The sequence below is a fragment of the Mandrillus leucophaeus genome, unplaced genomic scaffold (genome assembly GCF_000951045.1).
Source record: "Mandrillus leucophaeus isolate KB7577 unplaced genomic scaffold, Mleu.le_1.0 Scaffold196, whole genome shotgun sequence".
NCBI lineage: Eukaryota > Metazoa > Chordata > Mammalia > Primates > Cercopithecidae > Mandrillus > Mandrillus leucophaeus.
Window position 1 is genome coordinate 352564 of NW_012101987.1, and position 15612 is coordinate 368175.

General features: G+C 34.5%; 1 protein-coding gene across 1 annotated transcript in view; it reads right to left on the reverse strand.

Moving 5' to 3' along the window:
* Nucleotides 1-4812: 4812 nt before the first annotated feature.
* Nucleotides 4813-15612, reverse strand: part of RAB21 (RAB21, member RAS oncogene family) — a 32382-nt gene continuing 21582 nt past the window's right edge. The window contains exons 5-7 of the mRNA XM_011978507.1: nucleotides 8608-8662; nucleotides 8038-8126; nucleotides 4813-5163 (exon numbers count right to left, since the gene is read on the reverse strand). Coding sequence (XP_011833897.1) covers nucleotides 5021-5163; nucleotides 8038-8126; nucleotides 8608-8662 — 287 coding nt within the window. The 3' untranslated portion in view covers nucleotides 4813-5020. The remainder of the gene's footprint in view (nucleotides 5164-8037; nucleotides 8127-8607; nucleotides 8663-15612) is intronic.

The following is a 15612-nucleotide window of genomic DNA, read 5'->3' on the forward strand; positions in this document are numbered from 1 at the left end:
AACTATCACTGAGCCACCACACTCCAGCCTGAGTGACAGAGCGAGATTGTCTCAAAAAAATGAAAATAAATAAATAAATAAATAAATTTGGATACTAATGAAATCCACCTAACAGACCAGATTCCTTTTCAGGTTTCATGGAGTCAGAGGCTATTTAAAAAAAAAAAAAAAAAAAAAAAAGCAAGACACATCCATAGAAATGCGAGAGGAGAGGAAATAAAATGAAAAAGTCTGTATTTACCAAAGAGCTCCTAGACATGTTGGCAAGAGAAAAGGCAAACGGCAAAACATATGGATAAGACACAATTTATGTGAAAACTTAAAACCCACAATACTATGTATTTCTATATGTAAACATATACATATATTAATACATAGCAAAAAGATACTTGAGGAGTATATACTAAAGACCAACAGTTACTACCATTTGGGAGCACTACCAAAGGGCACTTTGACGATATATATTTTTTATTCTTTCCCTAGAACATTTTCTTACATAATTAAATACAAAATGAGGAACTTTTACATTTCTAGGAAGTACTACATATGATGATCTCCTTAAAATAGCTTGCTACTATAAGCTAGAGTTTAGCAGATACCACTGCTTTCTACTTTTCAACATGATACTTTATCCTTGCTATCCCTCACCTTTCTCTCATTGATCTACACATGTTCAAATTTAAGGAAATCACCTTAGCTTTTCCTTAAATACTTGATAGTGAAGAGATGACACCGTTGCCAGGAAGTATCAAAATCAAGAATGAGATCTAGTATAGTGGGAATAAAGGCCATCGAAGTAGGCAACCCCACCTCCTCTTGACTTGTGGCTTTAATGTGATGCATTTGAAAATATGTGCAGACTTCTAAAGAGAGTAAGATGCTTTAAGAAGAAGAGTCCTAACTGGGTATGCTGTGTAACATTAACTCATCAGGTTTACTCACGTATCTACTGAAGAGAAAATGTTGCAGTAGAGGGGTTAACACGCAAAAGCAGTTTTCCAGAAAAGCAAAAATGTATAAATCCTAGATAGCACAAGAACTGCTAAAGGTCTATCAATTAAGTGGTATTTATTTAGAAGAGAAGCATTTCTGCTTGAAATTGAAAACTCTCTTAGGAGTATATTTCTAAATTTTTTCCATTACATGACACTATTAAAATATTACAACTAGGAAAATTTTGCTCAAAATTGCAACTGTTTTCTTGAAAAGATAAAGGCCATCAAAGTCAGACATATGTATAGCACGAATTTTGGTCCAGAACACCAAATAAATTACTCTGTTATAGTTGATTACAGATAACGGAACAGCAACATACTAAAATCAATGCATATGATGAAATCAAGTAGATGCGGTTCAATGAATCCCAGCTTGTAACTACTAAAGCCTAGGTAATGCATTTTGTAATTTAGAGAAGAGTACTTAGGGATCTACTCAGTCTTTATACCTTCAGACATTATCGTGAGGCTCCTGCTGGTCACTACCACTATCTATATCCTTTTCCAGAAAATCTCACCATCTTAAATGGTCACAAATTATGTATTCCCTCTTTGTCACACTGAATCTACAGAGAAAATGGAAAACTCTACAATGGCAAACAAGTCAAAAGATAAATTCTAAAAGTTAAAGGCACAGATCAAACTACTTTTAGAGATAATATAAGTGGTAATTGTAAGAGTAAACTGTATTATCTGAATATGTAAGGTCAACGATGTAGAATCCTGGTAGCACTTGTAACACAGAAAATTGCAAATTATATAATAAAAGAAATAAACAGTATCACAATCCATTTTCAAAATGTTCTTAATATTTGGCATAATGCATAGTTTGCCTTAATTATTAACTCTTTGATAAAAGTAACGTACTTTTCAAAGTGATTTTAAAAACTGTCAGGTTGTAGTTTTTTATTTACTTGACTTCCATTCTACTCCTCCCTACGCTCTTTCCCTATTTTTAAAATTTTATCTTTCATTACTAAAAATCTAAAAGTAAAGTACTACTCTTCTTCCTTTAATGTCAAATATAAAGTACTCCACTAATAACATATGGCTACTATTTAAAAAAAAAGATTTCAATGCAGTAACAGCCATAGCTTTAGGGTATTCTCAGGCAACACCCCAGACAAAACAAATTTGAACACTTATATTTCATACAATAACATAATGCTTTTTTCTTTTCATATTACTGCTTACCCCAAAAGCACGGCAATATACATTTTCAAAAACAATCTTCCCCTGTAATTACAATGAAAAACAAGAAGCAGAATACTCATCACCATTACAGAAACAATGACTGTATACTTTTAACATTATATTCAGGTATTTTTAATCACTATCTTAAACCAATTTTTAATTATATAATTTAACTGTATATGCTTACCAGTTGAAAAAATACTGGCTCAACCTACCTACTGCTTTTAATGCACAATGTGGTAACCTGTATCTTCCTCTTAATAGCACAATTATCAGAAAAAGAATGCAAAAAGTACATTGGAGAAATGAAGAAAGTATCAGAAAAATTTCCTCAGCCTTGGTTTATCATCTGTCTTTCCTTTGTATATATATTGAAGTTGACTGGACCTCTTTCACTACTCAGTTCCTACCCAAAGACCTTTCAGGTTTTAAAGTGACAGCAGCCATATCACGTTGTCTATTGTTGCCGTTGAATTAGCCTGAATTACAGGCCCCCACTAAAAAGGATAAAGAAATGCGGGAAGTTAAGAAAGATAACACAGAAACCAAAGGAGAGAAAAGAAAAAAATATATATGGAGAATAGTTATAACCCACCAATAATTATCTGGCAGTTCTGGAGCAGAAGTTCCTATCTAGCTGTTTCATTAAAGTACGATGAAAAGCCGAAGCATAGCTCGCCAATTATCAGGCTTTAGAACGTTTTTAAAATTAAGCTCAATTTCATCTCTAACTAGTTTTTGTGTCTTTTAGAGATGGAAGTCTCAGTGTTACCTAGGCTAGATTTGAAATCCTGGGCTCAAGTGACCCTCCTGCCTCACTCTCCCAAGTAGCTCGCCCTACAAGTGCATGCCTCTGCGCCCAGCAACTCTAGTTTTTAAAACGTATTTCACTGCAATGAGAAAAGCGTATTTCCCATCTACAACAGTAAGAATGGAAAAGCTTTCTTCACTCTGTCTGAAAGAGCTAGGAGGGCAAAAACAAGTGATACTCATGATTCTTGCTGCCTTCCCCCACCCCTACATAAACACTAACTTCACAGGAAACCAAGAGTACAATTACTCCATAAAAGAAGACAATTTTGGCTTATCTCCGACTCTTCCCACCCCAACTTCCTCAAAAACACATAACAGAAAAGTCTGTGTTGAGTTTAGCAAGGACAATAATTAAAGAAGGTAAAGTGAAGGCTCACAGAAAGCCTTCTAGTTTAAGTTAAAATTCTAACATCGTAACATCAGGGTGTCAATTCATTCAACTTTTAACCCATTTGGGAAGGCTTAAGTTATTAACTTAAAAATATGGCAGTATTTCTTTTGTAACTATAATCTCTTTATAGCCTCCTAATTGCTCATGTTAACAGCTTTATTACATACTACTGCTTCTTATAAGAAGTAAATCCAGGGGCCATTCCATTTTATCTTAGACATAATATTTACTAGTTTTCCAAGCATGACAGAAATGAAAAAACATATATATTAGAACAAGAACAATTTATGTTAATTTCTACAATCTGTGTTCCTTCTGTGAGCAGTGCCTGATTCTACTAAAATTAACACATTTCAGTCTTATGCTTAAGAAAAAAAATCTAATGAGGGACTAATTTATAAAGTATACACAAATATAATTCTTTAATAAATCTTTCCAGTGTTCACTATAACTGCATTACATGTAATGTTTCCATCCACAGAAACTCAGAATAGTTCTTATAAAATGAAACAGAACATTCTGTGTTCATCTCTGGCAAGCAATGAACAAATAGAACTTGCTCACAAAGGATCTAAAAGTGCTGCCTCAGGCATGCTGTATGAATGAGTCTTGGTAACTGGCTACTATCTGGGTACTTCCTCTGCTCATACCACTTAACCCATCTATTATAAAGCCTATGAGAAAACTAAAGCTTTTGCAAAAGTGAAATTCAACATGAGCCACCCAAATTCTTCTAAGGTAACCATTCTAAAGCAAAATCAGCAGAAGTCATCTCTTCTATAATAACAAAGAAACCAAAAGGCAAATGCTACTGCTCAATCATCAGATGAACTCACAGAGGCAAAAATAAGTGACAACAGCAATAATTCAAGTAAAGTATGTATGAAAATTTAAACACGCCATGTTCAAGTTAAGACAGAAGTGAAGGGGAGTTATGATCTTTATATTAGTCAAAAAAGCTTAGGCATAATCACCAAATGTTAATTCACTTTACAGTCATCAATGAGACTATTGTATATATTTTTGCACCTTGCGCTTGTAAAAGCAGATAAAATATTTAATATGTAATTTACAATGTATTTTACCAGCTCAGCATACAGGATGTATACAGATTATATCAAAGTAGTAGACAGTTATGGGCCTGTGCAAACCCTGCAAAAATAGTACTTCAGATATCCGCTAATTAAAAACAAAAACACAAACAAAAACAGTTTGCTGTTTAGAAGTGATACAATTCAAACTACCACAAAATACAAAGGGCTGCAAAAATGTAACCATTCCAACAACATATATAAGTTATTAAATAAAGATTTGATTTGAAAGAATATAAATGAAGCCTTTAAGTAGGTCTTTTCTACATGCATATTATTCCTCATTAAAGAAAAAAAATGTAAAAAGGCCATTGGTAATTGCTTTGTTAACATTTGTAGAAAATGCCAATTCTCTGGTCACAAACTCCACTAAGTTTAGCACTTAAGGTCTCTGCAGTGTTATAAACGTAATTTAAAATACTGTTAATTCTATAATTCCATTGGTAAAATAATGTGACTTGGAATATGGCAGTCTTCATGTTGAGGGAAATGATCCACAGTTTTGTTCTGTCTTTTAATTTCTTAGGCGTACACAGTTATCCAGAAGAACAGCACCCTCCACCACTGGTCTGGGCTTGAGGTTCATCATCAATAATCTGTACACCTCGCCTTGCAGTTCCCGGCTGACTAGAGCCATTACCTTTTGCTCTCTCATCCACTTGTGCTGTTTCTATCATCCCTAAGAGAGAGAGAAAAACATTATTAGGATCACAATCTTTGTATTTTCTCTTTCTAAAATTTCAGTGTAACACTATGATAGCTATTTCTGACTTTCAATCAACAAAGAAACTAAATATAATGAACATTGTGTCAGTTCGCTAAAATAGCTTCACCTGCATGTTTTAAAAAACTAGTATCAAGTAGTAAGCTTATTTATCCAATGGTATAATGGCCACAGTGACATCAATAAAGAAAAATTTTTTTTTGCTCTGAACAAATGTCTGTGTACAAGTACAATCCTTAAGATTTTCCAAACTTACTTAGAAATATGTCAAAGAAGTTCAAATTATTCCAAGTAATATTTAGGGTGCAGGATTTATTCTTCGACTAGAAATGTAATACTTTTAAGTAAATGATTTTTTTTATTTTTATTTTTGAGAGACAGGGTCTCACTTTGATACCCAGGCTGGATGTGCAGTGGTGTGATCATCACTCATTCATTGCAGCCCCTAACTCCTGGGCTCAATTGATCCTCCTGCCTCAGTCTGCTGAGTAGCTGGAATTACAGGTATGCACCACCATGCCTGGCTGATTTTTTCTTTTTTTTTTGCTAAAGATGGGGGTCTCACTATGTTGCCCAGGCTGGTCTCAAACTCCTGGGCTCAAGCGATCCTATGGCCTTGGCCTCATAAAGCACTGGGCTTATAGGTGCAAGCCACTGTCCCTGACCAGATATTTGAAGAATAATGGAGTTTAAGATGAGGGAACTTCAAAGAACACAGCTGAAAGACTCACACTATCTGATTTCAAGAACTAGTGTAAAGCTACACTAATCAAAACAGTGAGACTATGATAGAAGAAATAGAGAGATCAGTGGAACAAAAAAACACAGTCCAGAAACAGACCCCCGTAGATATGGTCTCTTGATTTTTGACATGGTTGCCAAGGTTATTCAATGAAGAAAGAATAATATTTTCAAGAAACAGTACTATTAATAGAACTGGACATCTATTGTAAAAATAAATAAATAAATAAACCTTAACCCATACCTTAACCACCTTATGCAAAAAACAACGAAAAATGAGTTATACGCTTAAATGTAAAACATGAAACCAAATTTCCAGAAGAAAACACAGGAGAAAAATCTTCATAGGAGAAAATTTTTGTGACTTTGGTTTACATAAAGAGTTCTCATGTAAGACACAAAACATGAATCATGAAAGAATAGATAAACTGGACCTCACTGAAACTTAAAACTGCTCTTTAAGAGACACAGGTAAGAAAAATGGAATACATGATGCAGACTGGGAGAAAATATTTACAAAACATGTATTTGACAAAATGAAGGAAGAAAAGAGGGTGTCCTTAAAATAGAAAAGGGCTCTTAGAGACTGCTCTTGATTAATGGTTTACAAGTTGAGGTATATGGGACAATCCAACAAGATGAAATAAGAAAACATTACAAATTCTATATCTACTTATTTTTAACTTTTCAAAATTTCTATTTTTTAGTTACATTTTAAAATGTACATATTAGTACTTGTACATGTTATAAAATTTCTAAATAAACATGTGGAGCATGCAAAAATTGTTTTGAAGATGTGACATTTATAAGCCACGGACTTAGTACATTGCTAGGAAGGAAGGAAGGAAGGAAGGAAGGAAGGAAGGAAGGAAGGAAGGAAGGGAGGGAGGGAGGGAGGGAGGGAGGGAGGGAGGGAGGGAGGAAAAAGGAAAGGAAGGAGGTTATCCTGAGGACTAGCATCACCACCACTTGGGTGCTGGTAGAAATGAGGACCTCAATCAATCCCACAACTACTAAATCAAAATATGCATTTAATAAGACCCCCAAGTTGTTATGTACAGCATTGGTTCTTATATTTTACTGTGCATTAGAATCATATGAAGCGTTTGTTAAAACACAGATTCTGGGCGCCATCCCTAGAAATTCTGATTTGGTAGGCTTGGAGAGCCCAAGAATTTGCATTTCTGACATATTCTCAAGTGATATTGATGCTGCTGATCACGGGACATCACTTAGATAATCACTATTCTAGAAGAATTATGAATGACTTGAGGGTTTTATAAAACTAATTTATTCCAAAATGTGTGTGTGTGTGTGTGTGTGTACACGATTTCATCAAATTCTTAAAAGAGTCTAAAGTCCATAAACTCAGATATGCATTTTATTGGTAATATGAGAAATGACTTTCAGAGTATATATAAATTTACTTTCCTTTTTCTTTAAAACTATACACTTTTTAATATGGAAAATTTCAAACATAAAGTAGAAAATACAGCATAATGAAAATCCATCACCCAATTTCATCCATAACCCTAAGCATCCCTACCATTATTTTGAATCAAATCTCAGACCCATAATTTTATTCCTAAATTATTTTAATGTGTCTTCAAAAGACAAGAACTCCTTTTATAAAGCATAACCACAATACCATAATCACACCTAAAAAATTAATAGTATCTTAATATAATCAAATATCTTGTTTCACAAACACTCTTTTTCACTAGTTTGACAAATCGGTGTTCAAATAAGGTCCATTCATTACAGCAGGTCATTACAGGTCTTAAATTTGTTTTAATACGTAAATTCCCCTTCCACTTTTAACACTTATGCATGTAATATTATAATACACATTTAGCCCATATCATACATACGATTTCATAACCATTAATTACTGCTTGAAACAGAACTAAAGTAGGTATTTAACCATTAAAAAAAAAAGTTACAGCACTTTAGAAATATTACCAATAGTCAATAGTTTAAAAAGAACCAATTCTTTGAAAAGTAACACTGGTGTAAAATAGATTATTATTTTTTAAAAAGTAAAAACCAAAAACCATTTCTAAACAAACCAAATCTGAATATACCTACTTTTACAAAGGTCAAGAAAGAGTTCCTCAATTCCTTTGTTCTGTTTGGCTGAAGTATGATAATGTTTTGCTCCCACAGACTCTGCATACCTTAAAAAAAAGTAACATCAGTGACTGATGTAAAATATTATTCATGATTTTGTCTTAACTGCTTTTTTATAGTAACAGTTTTAGTGACATATTAATTTATTCAAGTTTAGTGAAATTAAGTTTATATAGCTGTTTTAACTTCTCTATACATTAAATCAAATTTTAAATAATACAAATATAATAAGCCTTGAAATTTTTATAGATTAATTTGGGACTCAAATACTTTAAAAGTATTTGTGGCTTACTGCCTATTTGATCATGATAGTTTTGTTTTATATCACTCGTAGTTTTTACTGAAGTCAAAAAGGGAAGGGCTTTATTGCCACAAGCCCAGAAACTACCATGTAAACATGCTTCACTGAATCCAATACCTCAATCTATGTTAAGACATTTGAGTAATACCCAAATGGTAAAGCAAAATGTATAAAGAAGACGACTTCTACTAGGGAGTGATGGGGAATGGGAGGGTCACAGTACTTACGACTCTGCTTCTTGAATGGAAACATGTCTTTCCTTTTCCAGGTCTATTTTATTACCTATTTTGAAAAAAGTAAATATTTATCTTTATACTGATTTATTTTCGTAACAAAATTAAGCCAATTCTAAATATAAAATTGCCATTTTAATTACCGGCAAAAACAATGCAAATCCCCACCAGACTTCTAAATGTCTTGAAATTATAAAGTTAAGCCTCGTGATCTGAGGGCTGATCATGCCTCATCCCCCTTCAAATGACTCAATTCATACCTTTCCTGAATCTGCAGCCTCTGACAAACAAAACAACTTTTCCAAAGAGATGGGCACTCTTTTTTGATTTTGGGGGATACCAGAAACCTAGGGATAAACCTATGACTCTTAGCCAAGTGTAAATGATCGAAAGTAACAGCAAAATTTTCTACAGTTCCCATTGACTTAAAGCCAGTCAACAATCAAGTATGGCTATCTTAGTGTTTACTAAAATATATTAAGCTAGTTTCTTGGATCCTACGAGTATTCAAGTTTCCTGGATGATATAAGCCGGTTAAAGTAAAAATTAAAGTGTACAGATTTTTAAGTACTCCACAATCGTAAGGGGAAAAACTGCATTCTTTGTTTAAAAAACAATTTTAGTGAGTTATTAAAACTTAATATATGTGTATCATGCAGATTTAAATTATAAGGTTAGCTCTCCTTAAACAATGGAACCAAGCTGAGATTATACTTTTTAAAAAAGCCACCAGAACAAAAATGAAGAAACTGCAAAATACTGATTCCTTGAACTTAAGATGACTTGACTGGACACACAGAGTGCTAAAGGTAATAAAAACAGTAGATAACGATAAGGAAAAATACCTTATGGAAGGACACTTCAAACAAACATTTTTATTCTTCTATTATGGCTTTTAGGGATAAGAGAAATCTTATAAATAAAGTTACTTTTTTTCTTGGAACCATATAGATTCTAGGAGACAATTTCAGATAAATTTCAGATAAGGCATTGAAATAAGCACCCAATAAAAGATAAAATGTTTAGCACTGAGGTGGACAAGTCCAAAGGTTGAAATAATCTGATAACCTAGTTGCTGGCAACTACTAGAAACTATCTGCCACCATAGCCTAACAATCAGAGAGAGGGAAGTAGACAACACTAAAGTTCAGTGGATATCAACAAATTCAGTAACAAACTCTTCCTTCTTTGAAGAGCTATCTACCATAGCAAGAAGTTTCATATTAGTTCTAACTTCCTACATTATATTTGTCATTGGAAATTTTAATTATCTAAAATATGACAAAGTCTGACAGTAACCAGAGGAAAAACTGTCGTGTTATTCTGTAAAGAATGCAAAAAGCACCACCTGGTGGCCAGTGGCTCCAATAAAGAGGAACAAGATTCTGCCTCATAAAGGTAAAATAAGATAGTCTCCTACTAAAGGTAGCAGTATTAATTTTCCTTCAATTATGTAAAACCCTATGAAATTTTTTTTCCAGGTACTTAATGCCTCATTTTCCAAATTCCACCAATCTCATCAATACCTATAAAAAGAGTGAAGACAGGAAAAGTAGGCAATCACCTTACTGCCTCAAATGAACATTAGGAGAAATTATTCAGACACTGCTTTATTATTTAATAATATTTTAAATGACTAATTTTAATAAATCAGGCCATTAATAAATAGCTATCTATCTTAATAACCTATTATTTTAAACTTAAAACATTTTAAATCTAAACAACTACTATTTCTTTGAATAATCAGCATTCACAATGGATTGATAACACAGAATACACTGCAGAAACCTGACTGACTAGTGACTGACCTCTTTCCAAAGCTCAAAAACCTTTTTAGTTTCTGTATTTCTTCAAAAGCAAGATAGCTAAGGATTAAGGCTTTGAGACTCGTATCTGCTTCAATACTACTGTGCAGCTACATACGGAATTTTCTGATAGGCTTAAAACATCTGAAAACAAGGACAACAACCAAAGTAAGCACCTACTTAAAGGTATAGTACTATAAAGAATTTAAAAAATAAACAAATAGGGTGAGACTATTGGAAAGGGAGGGAAAAAGCTACCCTCTAAGTTAAGCAGATCTTCCTTAAAAATACATATTTGAATTAAGAATATAGAAGGGATATGCCCACTGCTAAAGGCAAAGGGCCTAACAATGATATAGAACTAGAATCACATCATGCTTAGACTGGATGGTTGTGGGGCACAGTGGAAAAAACCTTTCAAAAAGCTTTTAAACGTAATAAAACTTAGTTTTTAAGTCCTTGCTTACTCCATAACTGTAATTTTTTTTTGTTTTACTTTTTCTTGAGACAGGGTCTTGCTCTGTCACTTAGGCTGGAATGCAGCGGCATGAACACGGCTCTCTGCAGCCTCCACCTCCCAGGCTCAAAGCAATCCTCCTGCCTCAGCCCCCCGAGTAGCTGGGACTACAGGCACACGCCACCACACCTGGCTAATTTTTGTATTTTTTTGTAGAGATGGGGTTTTGTCATGTTGTCCAGGCTGGTCTCAAACTCCTGGACTCAAGCAATCTGCCCACCTTGGCCTCCCAAAATATTGGGATTAAAGGCGAGAGTCAACACGCCTGGCCATAATTGTAATATTTTGGACAAATTAGTTAACCTCTGTTAGTCTCACTCTGTGCATGTGTGGCTAACAAACCTTGCAGGGTTGATGTGAAAATAAGATAAATGTAAAAGGCCTAGCATATACTATATGCTCAATAAAGAACAGTTATTAATATTAATGACATTCATCACAGTGAATGATCAAATGGAAAGTCAATATTGTTATGAGAGAATTCAAGTCCATGATAGGTAACACAAACTTACTCCTGACCTCAAATGATCCGCCCGCCTCAGCCTCCCAAAGTGCTAGGATTACAGGGGTGAGCCACCGTTCCTTGGAGGTAACACACTCTTACCATCATCCTACTGGCTTCATCTAGCTAACTTAGTTTATACAACACTTGGTCTAGGAAATTTTCCCTTATCTCCCCCTTGCACCTCAAATCTAGTTGGTTTGCTTTTATGCTCTCATAGTACTCCATTCTGCATTTCCCTTCCATAGCATTTATTATAATATATAATAAGTAGCTTGTTTTCCTCTCTTTTTCTACACAAGAAACTCTGGGAGGACAAGAACCGTATCTATTTTGTTTACTTATTCACTACACTATTCCCAAATCCTGGTACATAGTAAGCAATGAAGTGTTTATTAAGGATATGGGCTTGAAGTGGCAGGCAGATCTGAGTTAAAATCCCAGGGCTACTTCTAACAAGCTATGTGACTTTGGGAAGTTTCAAGCTCTCTAAGCACATTTTTTCATCTGTAAAATGAAATGGTCTTCCTGCAGCATTGTCAGGAGGCTTAAATGAAATAAAAAATATGTAGTTCTTAAAACAGTGCCTGGCACTCAATGAATGGTGACTATGATTAATAATAAATACTTGTTCAAGAAACATACAAATGTTAAGGACAGACTAGATGCAGAATACTATCAACCACAGCCAAGGGTGCCTATCAATGGATTAATGACAACCTAGAGGAAAAAGTCTCTGCTACTGAAACATGTGGTTCTCTATTACTGGTTAGCACATGGAGTTCAGTGGCTTAGATAAGGAACTAGGAGGTTAAGTATTTAATTTACACAGGAAAATGCTAGTAGACTATATATCAAACATAAAGTTTCAAAAACATGACAAACTGAAATTTCCACTTAGCTTTAAATTGTTACATGAGAACAAGGTGGGAAAAATCGGACTGAATAGCAATACTTACAAAAAAGGACTTGAGATTTTGGATAACTATCATCTATGTAAGAGCAATTAGTTGACATGTCTGCTAAAAAGTTTAAGCAATCTCAGGCAATCCTGATAGAAGGCCAGTGTGAGGAGAGAGACCGGGCCTATAAGTACATACTAGCTCAACAACATTTGGATTCTATTGTTGATTTCCAAGTGTGGGTGACATACTCATACAGTAAAAATAAACCTAGGAGAGAAAATGATCAGGATGATCAGAATGTCTAGAAGGTAGGCCACATAAAAAAACCGCTGATCTAGAGAATTTAAGACTTAAAGTGAGTTGTTTAAGTAGTCTTCAAATGCCTGAAGGGTTATCTTATGTAAACAGAATAAATTCTTGTCAAATGTCTACCGCTATGCCAAGTATTTTTCAAATCATTATATAATCTTCATCATAACCCTGAGTAGTATTATTTCAAAATTACTAATAAAACAGAAGAGAATAAACACTGAACGACTACAACAGAGAATAAAAATCAAGAAGTGGGAAAAACAATGCAAATGTCCATCAATAGCAAAACGGATAAACTGTGGAGTATTCACAAAGTATCAGACAGCAACCAGAATAAAATGAACTACAACTATATACAACATAGAGGAATCGTAGGAACACAAAGTAAAGTCAAAAAAGCCAGACACAAGAAGAGTTAATATTATATGACTTCATTTATATAAAATTCAAAACAAAACTAATTCATGCAGTAAAAAGGACAGTGACAGGGGGTGGGGAATGGCGAGGGGAAAACAACTGTGAGTGTTGGGATGCAAAAGTAACACAACTCAGGGTCCTTAGGTACTGCTTACACTGTGCGATTTTCATTTTGTGAAAATTATGTTATTGAAGATTTGTACACTTTTCTGTACATACGATGAAAAATTCACTTAAAAAATCAAAGTGAAGGATACAGGGAGTATGATTTTAGCTAAATGTGAAGACAAATTCGTTTCTTGCACTTGTCAGAAAAAATAAGTTGTTCTCCAACACCTGCATGTATGTACACTAAATCAGAATTAACAGCACACAGTGCCTGGTACAAAGAAGCCACTCAAAAATACTTATAGAAGGAAGAAAGGTGGGGTGAAAACAGGGAATTAATTCTTAGTCCCATCCACAGAAATTTTGATTTAGTGTATCTATAATGAGGCCCAAAAACTTTTTTTTTTTTTAATTCTCTAAATTATCCTAATAAGTTTGGGAAAAGTGGTAAATAAGCTCTCAGAATTCTTTTTTTTTTTTTTAACGGGAGACTGGAGTTTTATTATTACGCAAATCAGTCTCTGAGCTCTCAGAATTCTCCCAACTCTGAATTCCAAATAAAATTCCATGTCATACTTGTCAACAGAAGAAAGTGAAAGCTTTCTATACTTCACACTAATAATAAATATTCTATAATATTAAATGGAGTATTTGACTCTACTGGAGGCAGTAGGCTACCAGATCCAATAGTCCTAAAACTTCTTATAATATGAACATTAAAAATATACACTTTATATATAAACATTTTTAAAGAAACCAGTTCACTATCTGGCAACCACTCTCTCTGATGCTCCAGTGAAAGTATCTTCCTTGAGGTTCAATTTAATGTTATGCCTTCAACTTTTAGAGTGGCAACATAAAAGGTACTTCGTTGAACATTAAAACAAACACACACACACACTTTAAACTATTCATGAGCTTATTTAACTTAGATGATTTTTTTTAATGTTACTTTGTGACCTTGGTCAAGTAACAAGCTCTTGGAGTTTCCTTGACTTTATGTATATGTTAGTAATTTCTATCTTCAGAAAGATGATCAGAATCCCAAAATATTAAATCTTCAGTCATTCATCTACTGTGGCCACTTCTACTCCTAGTAAGTCCATATACCACACAAAGTTACACAAAACTCAGTAATGATTAGCTGTAGCTTTGGTTCCAAACCTCCAAGTAGCCTACTACACTTCAGTGTTCCAGTCTGAAATATTCCTGCCTAGCCTGACATCTAGCATCTAGATCAAAACGCAGGGGAAATCATCTTGCTCTTTTCCCCCAAGACTTGCCCCTGATCTGGGACTATAAAGCTACCAATGTAATGGTGACAGATAAGAAATGTAAACTCAAGTTAAAATTCTTGGCCGGGCGTGGTGGCTCATGCCTGTAATCCTAGCACTTTGGGAGGCTGAGGCGGGTGGATTATGAGGTCAGGAGTTTGAGAACAGCCTGGCCAATATGGTTGAAACCCCGTCTCTACAAAAAATACAAAAATTAGCTGGGCGTGGTGGTGCGTGCCTGTACTCCCAGCTGCTCGGGAGGCTGAGGCAGGAGAATCGCTTGAACCCGGGAGGCAGAGGTTGCAGTGAGCTGAGATCACGCCACTGCATTCCAGCTGGGTGACAGAGTGAGACTGTGTCTCAAGAAAAAAAAAAATTCTTAAGGCTAAAAGCAGAATTTCCCCACACTGACCGTTCCATTCTTTCATTTCCCCAGATACTACCTTTGTCGTCCACTGAAATGATCCTACCCTGGCTTCTCCCATATTGTTTTTAGTATTATCAGGTATGTAGAAAAAAGAGAGAAAACAGCATGAGGCTATACATCATAAGGTTTAGTAACCTAAGAGTCAGAATGACTTCATTTCAAATCTGATCTCTGAAAGCTACCTGACACTGGGCAAGTTATTATGTCCAGGACTCAGCTTCCTCTATAAAACCCTCATAGGATTATGAGGATTACATGAGATAATGTCTGTGAGTACACAGCACAGTGTCTAGTACACTTTTATTGTTCAATAATTGTGATATCATAGAAATAACAATCTAAAGAAAAAGAGAACCAAAGAGAAATTCCAGAAGTCCAAAAGTGAGTTGTAGAGTTCCTTTATACCCATTAGGAATATTCCTCCACCCTGGAATCATGATCTCCTTGTATCCTTGTGGTCAAATTTGACCATTACTCAAAAATGTGTAGTTAAATATACAGAACAAGAACACAGGCCTAAGTCATCTCCTTAATTTTATTATAAAGTAGTTACTAAACTTTTTCTAAGCAAAACCATACAATGAAAAACAAAAGATCAAACTGAAGCAAGGCTAGGAAACTCAAAGCCCCAAGTGTTTAGTTTTCAATTTGCTCCCCAAGGCATTCCTTAGAGTTTAAATCTGGAAAATCACTTCTAAATCCAAAATTCTTTTTTTTTTTTTTTTTGAGACG